The 19,391-nt window shown below is 55.6% G+C and overlaps 1 protein-coding gene across 1 annotated transcript in view; it reads left to right on the top strand.

Annotated features, from left to right (window-relative positions):
• ARHGAP22 (Rho GTPase activating protein 22) overlaps positions 1 to 17,979 on the top strand; it is a 162,231-nt gene extending 144,252 nt beyond the window's left edge. The window contains exons 5-10 of the mRNA XM_028481910.1: positions 1,420 to 1,627; positions 6,897 to 7,029; positions 7,920 to 7,993; positions 8,588 to 8,709; positions 10,633 to 11,536; positions 17,437 to 17,979. Of these exons, the coding sequence (XP_028337711.1) occupies positions 1,420 to 1,627; positions 6,897 to 7,029; positions 7,920 to 7,993; positions 8,588 to 8,709; positions 10,633 to 11,536; positions 17,437 to 17,665 (1,670 nt within the window). The 3' untranslated portion in view covers positions 17,666 to 17,979. The remainder of the gene's footprint in view (positions 1 to 1,419; positions 1,628 to 6,896; positions 7,030 to 7,919; positions 7,994 to 8,587; positions 8,710 to 10,632; positions 11,537 to 17,436) is intronic.
• The last annotated feature ends 1,412 nt before the right edge of the window (positions 17,980 to 19,391 follow it).

Raw genomic sequence — 19,391 nt, 5'->3', positions numbered from 1 at the left:
CTCTCCCGTTGCGGAGCACAGGCTCCAGACGCGCAGGCTCAGCGGCCATGGCTCACGGGCCCAGCCGCTCCGTGGCATGTGGGATCTTCCCGGACTGGGGCGCGAACCCGGTTCCCCTGCATCGGCAGGCGGACGTGCAACCACTGCGCCTCCAGGAAAGCCCATAACCATTTTTAAGTGTACAATTCAGTGGCATTAAGTATATTCGTCATGTGCAATCATCACCATCATTCATCTCCAGAGCTCTTTGCATCTTGTAAAACAGACTCTGTACCCATTAAACAATAACTGGCCATTCCATTGTCCTCCAGTCCCTGGCAACCACCATTCTACCTTCCGTCTCTATGAATTTGATTATTCTAAGTACCCATATAAGTGGAATCATACAGTATTTTACTTGTTTTAGTGGACTGGCTTATTTCACTTGGCAAAATGTCCTCAGGGTTTGTCCATGTTATAGCATGTGTCAGAATTTCCTTCTTTTTATGGCTGAATAATATTCTGTTGTGTGTATGTATCACATTTTGTCTACCCATCTATCCACTGATGGACACTTGGGTTGCTTCCACCATTTGGATGTTGTGAACAATACTACTGTGAACATGGGTGTACATATATCTGCTCAAGTCTCTGCTTTCACTTCTTTTGGGTATACAGAATTGCTGGATCATATGGTAACTCTGTTTTAAATTTTTTGAGGTGCCTCCATACTGCTTTCCACAGCAGCTGCACCATTTTACATTCCCATGAACAGGGCACAAGGGTTCCAATTTCTTGACATCCTCACCAACACGTTTTCTGTTTTCTGGATAGTAACCGTCCTCATGGGTGTGAGGTGGTTTTGATTTGCATTTCACTAATGATCAGTGGTGCTGAGTTGTGACTGTGCTTTCACATCGTCTGTCTTTTGGCCTGAGCTGTGTCCCATCTGCTTTCATTGCTGTCCCCCACGCTCCACGGTATGAGAAGACCATGATGATTCTGCTCATCCTGCCGCTCATGGGCATTAGGTAGTTTCCCATTTGGAGGGATTGCAAGGGAATGCCACTAAGAACCTTCTAGAGTGCGTCTTTCGGTGGACATAGTGTTGGGTTTTTAAATGCAAGCCACTTCCATTTGGAGGTTAGTGTTGCATAAATAAACCAATCAATAAAATGCATAATGCATGCTCCCTGAGGCCCCTCCCTGAGGGTCCTCAGGCTTGAACAAGCTCCGCAGGCCAGGCCAGGTCCCTGCCTGCTATGCTCTCCTGCCCCGTCCCAGCCGCAGGGTGCCTACCCTCCCAGTGTCTAACCTGCTCCCTCACGGGGGAGCCACCCTTGGCCCTGACAGCACCCCCTGCCCTCTGTTGTCCCCAGTGCCCTCCCCCACCGCTGAGCCGGCTAGCTGAGGGTGTGACCAGCTCCTCTCTGTGCCCAGGGGTCTTTGGGCAGCGCCTGGAGGACACAGTCCACCACGAGCGGAAGTATGGCCCGCGCCTGGCACCCCTGCTGGTGGAGCAGTGTGTGGACTTCATCCGGGAGCGCGGGCTCACCGAGGAGGGCCTCTTCCGCATGCCTGGCCAGGCCAACCTGGTGAGGGACCTGCAGGATTCCTTCGACTGTGGGGAGAAGCCACTGTTTGACAGGTGAGCTCCTGGGAGGGGTGCAGATAGGGCCACCTGTCCATTCCCCTGCATAGCCTCCTCTCAGGATGCCAGCTGAGAGGCATGGGTACAGGATGGAGGATGGGATGGTGCCCTACACTGGCACGTGCCCAGCCAGCCCTCCCAATGGGCAGAGTGCGGGGCACAGAATCACTGCAGCAGCCCTGCATCTCCCTTAGGGGTGGATCCTGCCACCTCCACGTGGGCTGTGTCCACTGGATGCCCGTAAGCCCACCTCAGCAGGAGCAGGGAAAGGCCTCTGCTGGCACCATCCAGGACTCCAGGCCTTCTGCATGGTCTGTCTCTTGGCTCTGCTTTCTTGGGATGACTTGCCCCCCAGGCTCCTTTGGTGCCAAGATGGAGGCGTGGCTCCAGCCCCACATTCTCACAGGTTTTGGGGGCGAGGGAGCAAGTCTCCTCCACCTGTCCTGGGCCAGTGCCCATCCTACCCCATCACTGGGGCTTACTGGGTCCTGGGCTCCACCCCGGGATAGTCAGCCTCACTTAGAGCCCAGGGGCTAAGAACGGGGGAGAGGTAGCTGTTTGGGGGCCTCTTCTCTCTGATGGTATCTCCATTATGGGGCAGTTTTTCATAGAAAATTCTTTCTGTATCAAGCCAGCCCTGGCCCCCATGGAGCTTCTGCCCGTTCTTCTCAGATCTGCCTTCACAGACGAGGGCCCCTCTGTTGCAGGATAGGTCCACAGGTTTCTGCTGGCAGCCCTGGCATTTTCAGATCTTTTCCTCTCAGGGCAAAACACTTCCAGCCCCTCCAGCATCTGCCCAGACCCATCACCACAGCCAGGAGAGTCTATCAATACCTTTTTCACATGTGGAGCCTGGGACTGATCACCAGTCCCCAGAGGGGGGTCTACCCAGGAGGGCACAGGGGTTCCTTCATCTGGAGCCTCGTGTATTTCCATCTGATACTCTGAGCTTGTGGTTCATTATTTATAATCTCAGTGAGCTTGTGGTCCACTGTGAACCTCTGCCAGCCAAGCCTCTTCCATCCTGTGCCTGTGTGGCTGTGGGTTAGGGTTGGAGATTGCTTCAAATAATGCTTCTCTGTGGTTCCTGGAAACTTGCTCTTGACATTGAGGTTTTTTAGAGAAGGGACCACGGCCCCATTTGCCACTGACCCCACACCTTGAGCACTCCCCTGGCTGTGGATGACCACGGCCTCTCCTTTCTCTGCTCCCCCCGTCACTGGGAAGGTGCTGAGGAGCTGAGTGTGGTGTGCTGGTGGGAAATCTGAGGGAAGTGATGTGATCAGTAGCCAGAGGGACCCTCGGTTCCAGAACCAAGGAGAGGATTCTGGGGGCAAGTGTGGGGTTGGGTGTCCTCTGTTTCAACGGGGCAACAATAGGGTGTGAGAGGAGGTGAGTGCACCTGAGAGGGCATGAGGGAGAAGAGAGGAAAGGGGACAACCTGAGAAGCCCCATCTTGGAGGATGGACTGGAGGTGATCCCAGGAAGAGGAGTAGAAGTGTCCAGAGGGAGAGACAGGAGCCCAGGGAAGGCCTGCCCCACACTGCTGAGAGGTCGGGAGTCAGGGCTGCAAGGCGGGGGTGCCTGAGGGGCTCTGCCTCTCCAGTGGGTGTTCAACAGGTGGGCCAGAAAGGGAGAGGATCCAGGCTGAGGCCTTCAGGAACCGCAGCTTGCAAAGAGCATGTGTGCAGGTGGGGCAAAGCCGAGGAAGGTACTCCAGGGAGCTGGGTTTGGTCCTGAGGCCCAGGAGGCCAGGCACAGTTTGAGTAGGGTGGCAGCCAGATCTGATTTCGTGTTTGCAGATATCTCCTGAGTTGGCATTAGGCGGTAAGACAGTAAGTATATCTGGATCCCCAGGAGCTACCAAAAGTCCAGGTTCCAGGCCCCGCCCTCCCCACTCCTGTGGAATCAGACACACGAAGGAGGAGTGGGAATCTGCATGTATAAAAGACCCTAGTGACTCTGCTCAGCAACCAGATTTAGGGGCCAGTGGCCAAGGGGGAACCCCATGCCAGGGTGGGGGCAGAAGCAAGGGTGAGTGGCATGACGGGCGCAGGGCAGGCCCCCCTTTGCACCTTCCAACCTCAACCTCTCCTCAGCCTCTCTCCCCCCACCTCCCTCTCCCTACCTGACCCCCTGCTTCCATCTGGAGCATCCCACACTAGCCCTGCCCTCAGTGCGTTTACAGACTTTTCTTCAATGGTCATATGCCCATTTTATGGATTAGAACCCAAGGCTGGGAGACCCCATGTAACTCACCCAAGATGCCCAGAGGTGGGCTCTGCCCAGCTGGATCCTGGCCTCTTTCCCAGAGCCCCTTGCCCTCCACCTACATTCCCCCCTCCAGGAAAGTTCCTCTCTCAGCCTGCTCACCCTTCCAGAACCATCCTGCTTCTCCCTCCTGTCATCCGACAGCCTCTCACCTAGGGTCTCCTCTCCCGTACCCACGCTTGCCCGTCCTCAGCCCCCTGAACACCAGGGCTCCACCCACCTTTCCAGGACCCTTCTCCACAGTGTTCCCTGCACTGCCACAGCTGGCCCGGGCTCTGAGTGCCTCGCCCTTCTGGAAGCTTCTCCCGGGCTATCTGACCCCATTCTCTCCCACTTCCTGGGATCTCCTCTGGCCCTGCACTGTGCCCACCCCCAACACAGGCGTCCCAAGGCTCCTCTTCTCCACTTCCTGACGGGATTGTCCCAGGGCTGCTCCCCTCACCCACATGCTGGCAGAGGCCATCCGGGACCGAGCTGGCTTGCTCCACGTGCGTAGACACGCTCTGCACCGTGAACTCCGGCCTCCAGTCCTGGACTTGCTCCTCCATACAGAGCCCCACCTGGCCTGGAAGCCGCAGTCCCCACACCTGTCCCTTCCTGCCACCCTGGTCTCTAGTCCCTGGCCCGTAGCAGGTCTCCCAGCCCTGTCCGTGTTGTTGCCGAGCATCTCGAGGACGTTCTGCCCTGTGCCTCACCTTGGTGGCTCTGGTGACTCGCAACAACTCTTCGTACATCACTTCGCACCCATCCATTGAGGGAGAGCGCTTGGTAGGTGTGGGGGAGTGGCCGTGAACAGGACAGACAACAGACAAGGCCCTGCACGTGGCCAGGACAGATGACAAGTAAATGCACTCAGGGAACCAGCCCGGGTTCTCATCACCAAGCTCCCCTTGGCCTGGCCCACAGTAGAGCAGGGCGTGCTCCTGGCTCCCAGAGCAGGCAGCCCAGCCCCCAGGGAGGTAGTGCTTGGTGACTGGGCTGGGATGGGAAAGATGGGCCAGGCCGTCACGTGGAGAGCGCACTGCAGGGGAGCGAGGTGTAGGGGGCAGGAGACCACAGCTGTGTTCTGGATGGACATTGGTGTCGGCGGGGGTGAGGGGGTCTTTGGGAATGAAGAGATGCAGGGGAATGGCGGCATTACCAGATCCATCCTGCAGATGGAGAAACAGGCTGGGGGTTATCTGCCTCACGGCGGGTTACCTGCTGTGCAACAGCGAGGGCAGAAGCTGATTTGGACCCCAGGGCGAGCCCTTGTCTCCAGCTGTTGCCCTCCTTGGCGGTGCACCCAGCCCCCCTCCACTGCACACTGTGTGCCTGCTCCTGGGAGGGAGCAGGACAGGTGACAACACCTGCCCTGGAAGGGCTCACAGGCTGGTGGGCACCCATTGTGCTGTGGGCTGTGAACATTCTCCTTGAGTGCTAGAGTTGGGGGCTGGATTCAGGCAGGTGTGAGTGGGAGGGGAGGGTCTGAGGGGAGTTTAGGGAGAAAGTGACCAGAAGAAGCTTGGGTCAACTGTGGGGAGTGGGGAGAGAGGGAGGAGGTGAATTGCTAGGGAGGGAGAAAGAAGGTGAGGCAGTCAGGGCTGGGCCAAGCTCCCAGACGCAGGAACACTGGAACCCGTGGGCAGCCAGGAGCCACCGGGATGGGGCTTTGGGCAGGGACGCGGAGGCAAGGTCTGCAGCACGGAGGGCCACTCTGCGTCTACTTGCCCAGATCAGAAATGCTTCCACCTCCTCCATCGGAGGAGACATGATGGCTGGCCCTTGTCCGAAGGCCAGCAGCTGATCCTCCTGGCTTCCCATCCCTCCCCGCGTCCTCCTGAGGCTCCTGCTCACACAGTGGCTGGCAGTGAACTCATGGGGTCCCCAGGTGGGAGAAGGGACATTGGGCTCAAGGCTGGGTACCCACTGGGGACCTAAGCACCCAGGAAATGGATGTGTCAGCAGAGGAGGTGGCTGAGAGAAGGCACTGAAGGCTGTGGGTGGCAGCATGCCTGGCTGGAGAGGGGAGGTGGGGGCAGGGATGGGGGCCGCTCCACTGGCCAGACAGAGAACCACCAAGAGCCACCAGTCCTGAGGCAGGGAGGGGCTCTGGGTAGGTGAGTTTGAGGTGCATGTAGCCCTGTGGAACCCCATAATTCCAAATGCCAGGGCGGAAGGGACCCCAGCGCTTAGCTCAGTGATACCAGCCTTGGACAGCCAGGGCCAGGTGGCACCTTAATGGCACAGCCATGTTCTTTTGGTCCTAGGCCCATCTTTCCTGAGCACCTCCCATGAGGGAAATGCAGGTCCAGCGTTTAAATCCAGGGCCCTAGAAAAGCAGATGAAATACCTGGGGCCTAGCCCAGCCTGGAAGGCAAGCTTGGAGGAGGTGCCAAGACTGCAGTCCAGGACCTGAACCCAGAGTCCAAACAGGCCCAGGGCTGCCACCCTCCACAGGGCCCACTTCAGCCAGGGCAGCTCCCAGCTACAAGCAGGAGACTGATGCCTGGGAGTGCACATACGGGGCTCTGGGGTGCTGGAAATGGGGCATCCATAGTGTGAATAGAAGCCCAGAAGCCAGGGAAAGGGCCTGACCTCTGACCTGCCCAGCCTCTGGTGGCAGGTGCCCAGGGACAGCTGCCCTTTTTCAAGGGGCTCAGCAGCCCTGCGTGGTGGGCGCCTTTGACACAGCCCTCCTGCTTCCGTTGGAGGGTGAGCCTGGGCAGAGGAGCAAGCTCAGGCTTGGGTCGAAGGACAGCTGTGCCCCTGGCCCGCCTCCCCAGTGTGGAGCAGCTGCACGTCACCCTCCAGAGTACCCTGGGGCAGGCAGCAGGGCAGTGGAAGGGGGCCCTTCACGCTCACCTGTTCACCAGCCAGCCGTCACAGCGTGCGCGCGTGCGCACACACAAACGGACGTGAGAGCAGAGGCTGCCCGTGGTGGGGGTGGGGCGGGGTACTGTCACTCCTGCGGTTCCCTGGCGCCCAGGCCTCACACTCGTCCCTCTGCCTGCAGCACAACAGACGTGCACACGGTGGCCTCCCTGCTGAAGCTCTACCTGCGGGAGCTCCCCGAGCCTGTGGTCCCCTTCGCCAGGTATGAGGACTTCCTTAGCTGCGCCCAGCTGCTCACCAAGGACGAGGGGGAGGTTAGTGGCTCATGGGGACCCATCCTGGGGGGTGGGCCTGCTAGTTGGTGGCGGGTATGTGGAGACAGGACTTTCTGTGACTCTTCATGGCACACAGATCCTGCCGCCTGCTCTGTGTATGTCAGGGGGGTGGTACCCTGGAGCAGCCTGCTCTGTGGGGGACAGGCCTAGAACCTCCTAATCTGGGGAGGGCTGGAACATCCCACTGTGTGTGGGAGGGCACGCTGGGGCGAGGTGCCTGGAGCATCCCCTCCCTGTGTGCGGCCCTCTGTCTCCCAGAGGGACAGGTACTTACTAAAGCAGGCCGTGTTCCAGCCACGCCCCTGAGCACAGGGAGCTCAGGCTGGGCCACCACCCAGTAGGCACTCCTGCTCCATCACCTGCTCCCACAACCAACTCACGCTACCCAGGCCAGCCGTGGGGTTCAGAAACAACCAGACTTTTCATCTGTTTCTATCCCGCCACCTCCCAAAAGAATTCGAGACTGCTCCCAGGACAGGCCCCTCACCCCACCCCTGCAGTGCCCGCCTGCAGCCCTGCTGGGCTCCGGCTGGGGAAGGACTGTTTGCCCTCCCTCTGGCCGTGTGGGAGATGAGGGGTCTTTATCTGGCAAATATTTGTACCTCGATCAGTGAGCTGGCCCTGACATTCCTCTGTGGTCCTGCAGAGGCACATCCCTCACAACGGCTTCTCGAAAGTAAATCTGCTTCCCCCCGGAGGTCACAAGCCAGGGAGATGCAAGTGGTGGTGCCCCTCTGGTCACCTGGGGCCAGGCCCATGGGCTGTGGATGGAGGTCTGGACTCCGATTCTCACCCCCTACTCCCTCTAGTAAGAGGACTGGGGCCTCCTTGCTGGTCTTTGAAATGCTGTTTTTTCTCTCAATCCCAAGGGAACTCTGGAGTTGGCTAAACAAGTGAGCAGCCTTCCCCTGGTCAATTACAACCTGCTTAGATATATCTGCAAGTAAGTGACTAGGGGTGGGGCTTCCCTCAGCTGTGCTCTGGCTCCCTGCCCTTCAGGGGGGTCAGGGGCCTGGGTCATGTTTCCACTCACATGTCTGTCGAGCCAATGGGGAATATAGAAGAACACAGTCACTGCACTCATAGAGCTTGCAGTCCTGAGCACATCATTCCTGAAGGAAAAGGGTACAGCATTTGTTCCTTCTGCCTCCTCTGGGTGCCTCTCAGCATCCCCTCCCCATGGGTCTGCCTCCTGACCACGACCTAGGCTTAGTGTGCCAGGAGAGGACATGCAGGGTGGCCTTCACCCAGCCCCGTGTCTGGGGGGATCTGGGCCTTCCTGGGCATCTGCCCCCACTGCAGGTGGGAGAATTGTGTGTCCTTCCATGACAGGCCCTTGTCCCAGTGGCCTTTGCTTCTGACGGCCCTCTCAGATCTTAGGGGAAGCTCTGCCTTCTTCCAAGCCTGGCAGGGGCAGCTGGCTGTGCTTAGCAGCTGTGGAAATGTGGGTGCAGCTGAGCATGGGGGCCAGGCAGCTTTCAGTAGATCTGGCATCAGGATTTGCTTCCCTGCCAACTGTCTCTTCCTTACTTTGCAGGTTTCTGGATGAAGTTCAGTCCCACTCAGATGTCAACAAGATGAGCGTCCAGAACCTGGCAACTGTTTTTGGACCTAATATACTTCGGCCACAGATAGAAGACCCAGTGACCATCATGGAAGGTAATGGTGGGGGTGTGCGTGGTGCTCTGGGCTTGCCTTGATCCTGGGCAAGTCCTCAGCATCCTCAACGCCAGGCCGGCAGGAAGGGCGGCTCCATCCCTGGGGACTTGGCAGCAGCCTCTCTGGACCTCCTCCCTGCCTCCTCCAGCGCCTCCTCCCCCAAGGGGTCAGCTATAAGAGGAAAAGGAGCTTTGCCCTGTGGATGAGGTCATAAGGTGCAGTTAGAATGGTGAGAGAGGCTGGGGGGCAGGTGTGGAAAAGGTCAGTGCCCTTGCCCTTGAACACTCACAGATGTTTTTGCTTTTCTAAAGTAGTTTTCGATTAAGTAATTGTCACAGGCGTCTTCTGGATGTCAAGCTTTTTGCAAACCCTAGGAATATTCCGTTCTATAATGAAGACTAATAATGATTAAAAAAAATAGCAACAGCAGCTGCTTTTAACACGCCCCGGCCTCTGCTAAGTACCTTACTTCTACCACCGCATTTTAATCTTCACAAGCAGCCCGCGCTGTGGTTACTGCCCCCAATTTACAGATGAGGAGACAGGCCAGGAGAGGCAAGGTGACTCTGTCAGCCCGACTTTTCAAAGGGCACAGGTGCAGCCTGGCATGGAAATGAGAGCCCTGCTTGGAGACCCCATGGAAGACTGTCCCGGCGGGGTTAGTGTGAGAGCCTAGTCGCTCACAGGCAAGAAACCCGCAGCCAGTCCCGGCTGAGCGCAGACGCCGGCAGGGACTCACACAGGACCCACCCGACGCCAGCTGGAGCCTGCTGCCCCTGGCGCCAGGCAGGCTGAGGGCAGAGTGGCCATTCCTGTCGAGCGTGACCTAGGGGAGGGGCGGGGTGGGCTGTGGAGCTGTCCCTCCCCGCCCCCAGCCGAGGGTGTGACCGTTGGGGGTGGTGCTCTCGCTTGGCACGCCCTTGGCCTGACTGGCAGGTCTCCCCAGAGCTCCCGCCTGCCAGATTGCACAAACGTCTGAGGGCAGATGCTCACCCCACTGACTTGCTGAGTTCCTGCCTCACCTACTTTTCTGGACTAAAGATTGTTTACTTAGTTTTCCCCACGATTCTGTTACACTATCTAGTGGGAGGGTCCACCCAAGTACTTCACCCTCCTCATCACACAGAAGCCTCCCCAGTCTCTGGTATTTTTGGTTGAGGACAACAGGAGGGAACGAGGCAGGAGGATAGATACCATGGTCCCTCTGCGCCGCCTCCTTTTGTCACTGACCCCTCCCCCCACCCCACAGCCTCAGGAACCGAGTCCCCACAGATGCCACAGGCTGCATCTCAGGGCCTGTGGCCTGGAGAAGAGGGATTGTGTGCATGTGTGTGGGGCTGTTCACGTTGGGGGGCAGCCGTGTGCATCTGTCTGTGTGCACGGGGTTGTGTGTGTATGGGGTTGTGTATGTGTGCCTACATGCACCTGTAAGACATCTCTACTCTGTGTCCCAGAGCCCTGTGCCCCCCAGAGTGTGGACGGTCAGGCACGGCCACTGTGGGCAGCATATGGGGCAGCCGAGAGGGCCCTGCCGTCCAGGTCCTGGTTTCCAGTCCCAGCCTGCCCTTGGCTGAGCCCGCAGCCTTAACAGGCATTGTGCCTGCTCCTCCCTCCGCCAGCTGGGTGGAGTGGGTGCGAAGGGACAGCGCTGCTCTGTGCTCCAGGGCCCACATTGGAGGAGGGGGATTCCTGGGTATGGTCCTTCTGTCCCTGCCTGGATTTGGAGGGGGTGGTGGCCGTCCTTTCCTTTGGGGTGGCACACGGCAAGCTCTTGTTGAGTCCTTACTTGAGGAGTAGCCTGGTTTGGGGCTACTATCAGGGCTGGGCACCCTGGGTTCGAGCTGCAGCTTCCCCTGACTGGTCTGGAGAGCCTGGACTGGAGGCATTCACAGCCAGACTTTTCTCGTTCCTTCTTCCTGGCAGGCACTTCTCTGGTCCAGCACCTGATGACTGTCCTGATCCGCAAACACAGACAGCTCTTCACTGCGAGGACCACGGAAGGGCCAGCCTCCCCACGCGGGAGCCCACCATGCACCGTGGGATGGGGCTCCGAGGAGGTCACCAGGGACAGCCAGGCAGAGCCCGGCAGCCCCAGTGCCCCCGGCCTGCCCTCGCACAGGACCTCTTCTCTGGATGGGGCTGCTGTGGCGGCATTCTCTAGAACCTCTCCCACGGGCCTGGGTAGCCGAAGCAGCCCTGCTGCCACCAGCCCTGGGAAGAAGGTGCAGACTCTGCCCAACTGGAGGTCTTCCTTCCGGCAGTCAGGGTCCCGGTCGGGGAGCCCGAAGGTGGGCACCTCATCCCTGGAGGTGCCCATCATTTCCTCCGGAGGGAACTGGCTCATGAACGGGCTGTCCTCCCTGCGAGGCCACCGCCGGGCCTCATCGGGAGACCGGTTCAAGGACTCAGGCTCCGAGCAGAGACTCTCCACCTATGACAACGTGCCCCTGCCCAGCCCCTTTCCCAGCACACCCAGCGTGGCCAGCATGCCATGGTCTGGGGCCTCTTCCTGCGAGGCCTCAGCCAGGGGCTCGGTCAGCAGCTGCACAGCGTGCAGGGCCAGCGACTCCTCTGCCTGCAGCTCCCTCCACACTGAGGGGGCCCTCGAGCCCTCCCCTGTCCCCAGCAGCAGCGAGGAATGCAGATCCCCAGACCTGGACCACGGCCTGGACAGGGTGGGTGCCTGCATCAGCAGCAGCGAGCCCAGTGACCCAGGCAGCCCCACCCAGGACCTCGCCCACCGTACTGAGGCTCTCCAGGGCCTGGTCACGGAGCTCAGGGCAGAGCTGTGCCGGCAGAGGACTGAGTACGAGACGAGTGTGAAAAGGTAAAGGGCTACAGCTGCTGGGCGAGTGCGAGGCGGGTGCTCCCCGGGCCGGGCAGGGCCCTTGCAGCCAGCCGGCTCACTGGGCACTGGTCCGGGCAGTCAGCCTCTGGCTCTGAAAGAAAGCCCCCTGGAGGCAGGGGTCAGAGCAGCCAGTGCCCAGGAGCCGCCTTTCTGGGACAATGCCCACAGGACAGGGCTGGGAGTGGAGGGGTGGGGATCCTATGTCTGGGAAAGCTCAGGAGCTGAGGGGCTGGCATGCTGTCAGAAGCCTTTGATGGAGAGGCTCAGAGTGGCGGTCCCTCTGGGGCCCTCAGGGAGGAGGCAGGCCCCCAAGGTATGTCCTGTAGCCCAGGAACTGGGACTGGGGCAGGGCACGCGTGCACTGCAGGCCCCACGACAGCCTGGTTGACTGCCCATGGTTGGACCTGATGTAGTGAGGACTTCTCCTGGATCGAAATCCGATTTTCTCTGAGGAGGGAGCTGGCCTTGCTAAGCCAAGCCCTCCCTTCTGCTGGGTCACAGAGGACACCTTGTGCCACCTTTTTTTTTTAATATATAAATTTATTTATTTATATATTTTTGGCTGCGTTGGGTCTTCGTTGCTGCCCACGGGCTTTCTCTAGTTGCCGCGAGTGGGGGCTACTCTTCGTTGCGGTGCGAGGGCTTCTCATTGTGGTGGCTTCTCTTGTTGCAGAGCAGAGACTCTAGGCGCACAGGCTTCAGTAGTTGTGGCTCTGCCGGCTCTAGAGCGCAGGCCGCTTAGTTGTGGCGCACGGGCTTAGCTGCTACGCGGCATGTGGCATCTTCCCGGACCAGGGCTCGAACACGTGTCCCCTGCATTGGTAGGCGGCGCGAGTGGGGGCTACTCTTCGTTGCGGTGCGAGGGCTTCTCATTGTGGTGGCTTCTCTTGTTGCAGAGCAGAGACTCTAGGCGCACAGGCTTCAGTAGTTGTGGCTCTGCCGGCTCTAGAGCGCAGGCCGCTTAGTTGTGGCGCACGGGCTTAGCTGCTACGCGGCATGTGGCATCTTCCCGGACCAGGGCTCGAACACGTGTCCCCTGCATTGGCAGGCGGATTCCTAATCACTGTGCCACCAGGGAAGTCCCTCGTGCCACCCTTTAGGGCTTGCAGGCTTGTTCACTGATGGGCCCTGGTTCCATCCTCCCAGCCTCCCTGTGCAGAGGGCATTTTCCAGCTCTGAGAGGCCAAGTTCCCCAATTAAAATCACCAGCAGAGCCTACACTGGACAGTGAGTGGTGCTTCCATCAGTGTCTCAGACCCCTTAGCTCCTTTTGCCCCAGGCCTTGCATCAGCCTATGCATCAGACCTGTGAACCCATGTCCCACCCACTAGCAGGGGGGCTTCAGTGGGTTCTGAGTGCTTCCTTTTTCCATCAGACAGTGGAGGTGGAAGGGATTCATGCTTCTATTTCTGAGCCTGGGATTCCCACAGGGAGCTGGAATGGTAGCATTTGACCCTCTTGTTCTGCTGGCAGCTGTTTCCTGGGCACCTGGGGAGTGTCAGGTGTGTGCAGTCTCTGTGTTCACGGCAGGAAGATGGCAGGAAAGGGGCCATGAGGGCAGCAGGCCCTGCCATGGGGGAAGTCACAGCAGGCAATGTCAGAGCCAGGACTTGAAGGACCGATAGGACTGAGCTGAGTAAGGAGGAGAAAGGACAGACACAGTATAAGTAAAACTCTGGGGTTTAAAATTGTGGAGAAAACCCACAATGTAAGCACTGGGTTGGAATTTACCAGGCAGAGGTAATAGAAGGAGCTCCCTGCAGATTCACTGGAAGGTGATTACTGCTGAAGATGAGCTCAGAGTGTACAGGAAGTGTTACTCGGCGGACACTGGGGGCAGCCTCAGAGGGGGTCAGAATCAACATCTCACTTTCTTGGCTGTTTGTGGAGCTGACTTGAGCTTCTAGATCTTTCACCTTCTTGGAGGCTGGGGTTCTCAGGGGAAATGCAGTATTGTCACCTGGCAGGCTATGGGTTCGAGTCCCTGCCCCACTGTGTACTGGCAGAGTGTCTGGGCAAGCTCTGAAAGCGTAGCAGAGTTGGGGTGGGGCAGGCGGCAAGGCGTTTTGGCAGGAGTGATGCTTTGATTTTATTGCCAGTGAGATGTGAAGCTGCTGGAAGACCTGGAGGACTCTGATCACTTTGATGAGGTGCACTGACTGCTGTGCTCAGGAGCACTTGATGAGGCAGACAAAGACCAGTTAGGAGGCCATGGCCATCTAGGTCAGACCTGTGGCTGGCATGGATCTATGGGGCAGCAGTCAAGGTGGGAGAAGCAGCCAGATTCTGAATGTTTGGGTTTTTCCAGTTGATCAGGTGTGGTGGTGAGAAAAAGAACTGACTTGAGAGACACCATTTTTGTTTTGGCCGAGCATCTGGAAGAAGGTGGTCACTGAGCCGGGGAAACTGGGGCTATAGGAGGGTGACTTGGGGAAGGAGGGCAGGAGCTCAGCTGTGGGTCTGTTAAGTTGGAGATACTTATTAAGTTTCTGAGTGGACTTGAGGGAGATAAAGATTGAGGGTTGTCAGCACATTGAGTGCTTTAAGTGCTTCAAGTCTGAGGCTGGACAAGGTCCCTCAAGGAGTGGCATGGAGGCTGTGCTCAGGAGCACCAGGGGGCAGGGAGGACCTGGCAAAGGAGGGGCCTGGACGGGAGGAGAAGCAGTGAGGCGGCTCATGGGGGGCCTGCTGCCCCTGCCCTGGGGGCGGGGTCTTCTGACATTATGCCCCGTGCTCCCCAGATGGGAGGCTGGGGTGAAGGGAGGCTTTCTCCCTTCTCCATGCTTTTTTTTAAAAATTGAAGTATAGTTGGTTTACAACATTGTGTTAATTTCTTCTGTACAGCAAAGTGATTCAGGTATACATATACATATATTTTTTCATATTCTTTTCCATTATGGTTTATCCCAGGATATTGAATATAGTTCCCTGTGCTATACAATAGGACCTCATTGTCTGCCCATCCTATATATATAATAGTTTGCATCTGCTAATCCTGAACTCTGAATCCATCCCTCTCCCCACCGCCACCCCTCCCCCTTGGCAACCACAAGTCCGTTCTCTATGAGTCTGTTTCATAGATAAGTTCATTTGTGTCATATTTTAGATTCCACATATAAGTGATATATGATATTTGTCTTTCTTTGATTCACTTTGATTAGTATAATAATCTCTAGGTCCATCCATGTTGCTGCAAATGGCATGATTTCATTCTTTTTTATGGCTGAGTAATATTCCATTGTATATACATACCACATCTTCTTTATTCATTCATCTGTCGATGGACATTTAGGTTGTTTCCATGTCTTGGCTATTGTAAATAGTGCTGCTGTGAACATAGGAATGCATGTATATTTTTGAATTCAAGTTTTGTCTGGGTATATGCCCAGGAGTGGGATTGCTGGATCATATGGCAACTCTATTTTTAGTTTTTTGAGGAACCTCCATACTGTTCTCCATAGTGGCTGCACCAACTTAACATTCCCACCAACAGTGTTAGAGGGTTCCCTTTTCTCCACACCCTCTTCAACATGTTATTTTTAGACTTTTTAGTGATGGCCATTCTGACCAGTGTGAGGTGGTACCTCATTGTAATTTTGATTTGCATTTCTCTACGAATTAGTGATGATGAGTATCTTTTCATGTGCCTATTGGCCATATGTATGTCTTCTTTGGAGAAATGTCTATTTAGGTCTTCTGCCCATTTTTCAACTGCGTTGTTTGCTTTTTTGTTACTGAATTGTATGAGCTGTTTGTATGTTTTGGAAATTAAGCCCTTGTCGGTCACATCATTTGCAAGTATTTTCTCCCATTCCATAGGTTGTCTTTCCGTTTTGTTTGTGGTTCCCTTTGCTGTGCAAAAGCTTGTAAGTTTGATTAGGTCGCATTTTATTTTTGCTTTTATTTCTGTTGCCTTGGGAGACTGACCAAAGAAAACATTGTCATGACTTATGTCAGAGAACGTTTTGCCTATGTTCTTTTGTAGGAGTTTTATGGTGTCACGTCTTAGGTCTTTAAGCCATTTTGAGTTTATTTTTGTGTATAGTGTGAGGCTGTGTTCTAACTTCACTGATTTGCATGAGGCTGTCCAACTTTCCCAACACCACTTGCTAAAGAAACTGTCTTTTCCCCATCGTATATTCTTGCCTTCTCTGTCGAGGATTATTTGACCACAAGTGTGTGGGTTTACTTCTGGGCTTTTAATTCTGTTCCATTGATTCATATGTCTGTTTTTGTGCCAATACCATGCTATTTTGATTACTCTAGCTTTGTAATATTGCCTTAAGTCTGGAGTGCTATGCTTCCTGCTTTGTTCTTTTTCCTCAGGATTGCTTTGGCAATTCTGGGCCTTTCACGGTTCCATATAAATTTTAGGATTATTTGTTCTAGTTCTGTGAAAAATGTCATGGGTAATTTGACAGGGATTGCATCAAATCTGCAGATTGCTTTGGGTAGTATGACCATTTTAACAATATTAATTCTTCCAATCCAAGAGCATGGGATATCTTTCCATTTCTTTGAATCACCTTCAATTTCCTTTATTAATGTTTTGTAGTTCCCAGCATATGTCTTTCACCACCTTGGTGAGATTTATTCATAAGGCTTTTTTTTGTTTTTTTGGATGCAGTTTTAAAGGGGATTGTTTGTTTCATTGTTAGTATAAAGAAATGCAACCAATTTCTATGTTAATCTTGTATCCTGCTACCTTGCTGAATTCCTTTATCAGTTCTAGTAGTTTTTGTGTGGAGTCTTTAGGGTTTTCAATATATAGTATCATGTCATCTGCAAATAATAACTTTACCTCCTCCCTACCAATTTGAATACCTTTTATTTCTTTTCCTTGTCTGATTGCTGTGTAGGACTTGCAGTACTATATCGAAGTAGTGAAAGTGGGTATCCTTCTCTTCTTCCAGACTTTAGCCCTTCTCCATGCTCTGTGTTCACTGGTTGAGGGTGAAGGCCCAGGCCTCATCCTGGATGGGGCAGGGAATGGATATTTGCTTCATGTACACCATGTGCCAGGTGGTGTGCTGTGCACACGTGGTCTCCTTGGTCCATCATAGCTACAGTGCATAGGTGGAAGGCCGTCCCCTGCATTTTCAGGGTGAGACACCAGGGCTCAGTGAAGTTTGAGTCCTGCCCACAGTCATGTGTCTTGTAGTCAGGTCGGTTCCTAGGAGCCAGGTGCAGCAAGTCCCTCATGTCTCACAGGAGTGGGTCGTCTGGTTGAAAAGATAGATGTGCTAACCTCTACAGAGGCCTGAGGTGTAGCTCTGTGGTAGCAAAAAGGAGCAGTAATGTGGGTGATACGCTCGGGAGGATCAAGAGAAGCTTCCCAGAGGCTCAGACATTTGGGCTCGGGTGTGAAGGCCGAGAGGGAACAGAAGATGAAGTGACAACCTGAATGGGGTTTCCTGTGAGTTGCTGTCTCTGCCTGAAGCTCAAGGGGTCTCGTAGAAGAGCAAACATGGGGACAGTTTCCTGCTCCCCTCGGTGCAGGGCTCAGTCCTGTTCTCTGCCAGCTGGCAGTCCATCCCTCAGCAGGACAGTTCTCTGCCATCACAGCAGTCAGTCCGGAGGCTAAGTGGTCTTCGTATTTGAGTGAGGACTCAGGGAGGCCCCTGGCCTCTAGTGCCAAAGGCTGAGGGGAGGGTCTCGGGGATGAGGCCCCACTGGCTTGGGGGAAAGCCCCAGGGTCTGTAAGGAGATGCAGTCCGTGCGGCCTCACCCAGCACCGGGTCTGAGCCCGCACACATCCTTCCCCTGGTCCAGGCCTGACCAGCTCCTTTGCCCCATCAAGTGTCTGCTGACAATGGAGTTTTCTTGGCAAACCCAGCAGGCCCAAGTCTAAAATGATGTCTTTCTTCTTGAATTTTAAGACTCGAAGAAGGTAGTGCCGACCTGAGGAAACGAATGTCACAGCTAGAAGAAGAACTAGACCAGGAAAAGAAAAAGTACACAATGCTGGAAATAAAGCTGAGGAACTCGGAGCGGGCACGGGAGGACGCAGAGAAGAGGAACCAGCTGCTGCAGAAGGAAATGGAGGAGTTTTTTTCAACCCTGGGAAGCCTGACTGTTGGGGCAAAAGGTGCCAGAGCACCAAAGTAAAGGAGTGGGGAGAGTTTGCTGCTGCTGCACAGCTTGCCCTCCCTAACCTCCTGCGGCCTCGGGAGGAACCAGAGCCTCTGCAGCTTGGACCTGGGCCTCAGTGGTGCCAGGAGATCTGGTGCCAGCTGGAGACAGCAGTCCTGACACCCCTTGTCGGGAGCCCGAGCCCCGCTCTGGATCTGGATGCTGCTCTGAGTAGGGTGTGGCAGGCGTCAGAGGGGACAGTCCCGTGGCTGCCAAAACAGGTGGCACCTGGGATCTGAGTAGCTCACCAGGACCTTTTTGCATTCTTTATTAAATTTGCCCTGAAAGCATGATGCCTGGATGCCTGACTCCTTTATGGGCATGCAAAGTGAGGGTACCAAGTGACCTCTCCTGTTTCTTGCAGGGTTGGGAGTCCTCAAGGTGTCCCATGGGTGGAATGGCATGAGGCCTTCAGAAGTGGGGTGCAAAGGTCCCAGAGGAGCACCCAGTGTTGCCATGGTCATTGAAGCTGGACTTAGGCACATCTCTGTGCTCTCAGCTCCATCTTCTGTGCTCTGGGCAGGATAGTTTTCCTCACTGCTTGCTCCCTCTCTGAGCCACCTGGGCGTCTGCAGCTTGTGTCTGTCCTGGAATTCCTCTCAGGCCTTCCCCTGTAAACTGCTTTCCTTCCCTTAACTCTAGCTCTGCTCCAAAGCCAGAGCCTGTGAGTCAGAGCTCAGCAAGGGTGCTGCACTCCCTGATTCTGCACCCCGGGAGTGTGCAGGGTGACAAGGTGTGCCTCTAAAGGAAAGGTGAGCCAAGGTGATGGGTAGTGCCTGTTCTCTCTTCTCCAGGTGCAGACGCCTCAGACTGTGCCCATCTCCCTTGCAAATTCCCCTCGAGCTGGTGCTAACCCCTCTCCCCTGCCCGCTTACCTTCGTCCTCCAGTTCATCCTCAGACTTCAAGGCTCCACGGTGGTAAATCCTTCAAGAAAGCCTTTCCGTGGCTGCCACCACACACAGCCCAGGCCTGGGCCAGAGCTCCACAGGATGGGCCTTCAGGGGCACCAAAGAAGCCACCTCTGAGCAGAGGGAACTGGCCTCTGGGGCACAGGCAGTGCTAGCACCAGCATCACGTGCTCCTGCTCATGGTATCCTTATCTATCAATCACCTCTCACTACCCCCAGCAGTAAACTGCAGTGGTTTTGAGGGGAGTGGGGTCAACAAAGTGCCCCAATTTCTGTCATCTCTGGAGAAGTCATTCAGGCCCAACCACCCATCTACCTCAAGTCGGGTATAAACTGTCATGTGATAGCAATCCTCTAAATGCCAGGGTCTCAGTGCTCCCAGAAGTGCTGGCTCTGCACTATAAGGTGCAAGCCTACAGGCCCAGGCCAACTGGTAACCCTAACAGTGGTGAGGCAGGCCAATGACTGCCTCAATGACTGCTGGGTCACTTTTGGCTTCACCAGCCAAGGACAAGTGGCTGCCGAGGGCCCTCAGCATCATCAGCAGTCAGAGTTCTCTTGCAGAGCTCTGAGGGGTGGGATGAGTGGAGAGCACTACCTGCATCTGCTCCCAGGACCAGTGCAATCCCAGCAGTCAGTCTGGGTGACTAGCTTTCCCAGAAGGTGAAATATTGCCTTTGTTCAAGGAGAAAGAAAATAATACGAAGTGACTGATTCCTCACAACAACTCAGTAACAAAGGAATTAGCTGCATGCTCCCCATTCAGAGGAGAAACTGAGGCTAGGAGGAGATT

The sequence above is a fragment of the Physeter macrocephalus genome, chromosome 20, assembly GCF_002837175.3.
Source record: "Physeter macrocephalus isolate SW-GA chromosome 20, ASM283717v5, whole genome shotgun sequence".
In the NCBI taxonomy this organism is placed as follows: domain Eukaryota; kingdom Metazoa; phylum Chordata; class Mammalia; order Artiodactyla; family Physeteridae; genus Physeter; species Physeter macrocephalus.
The sequence above is the reverse complement of the archived record's forward strand: the minus strand, read 5'-3'. Positions and strand labels throughout refer to the sequence as shown.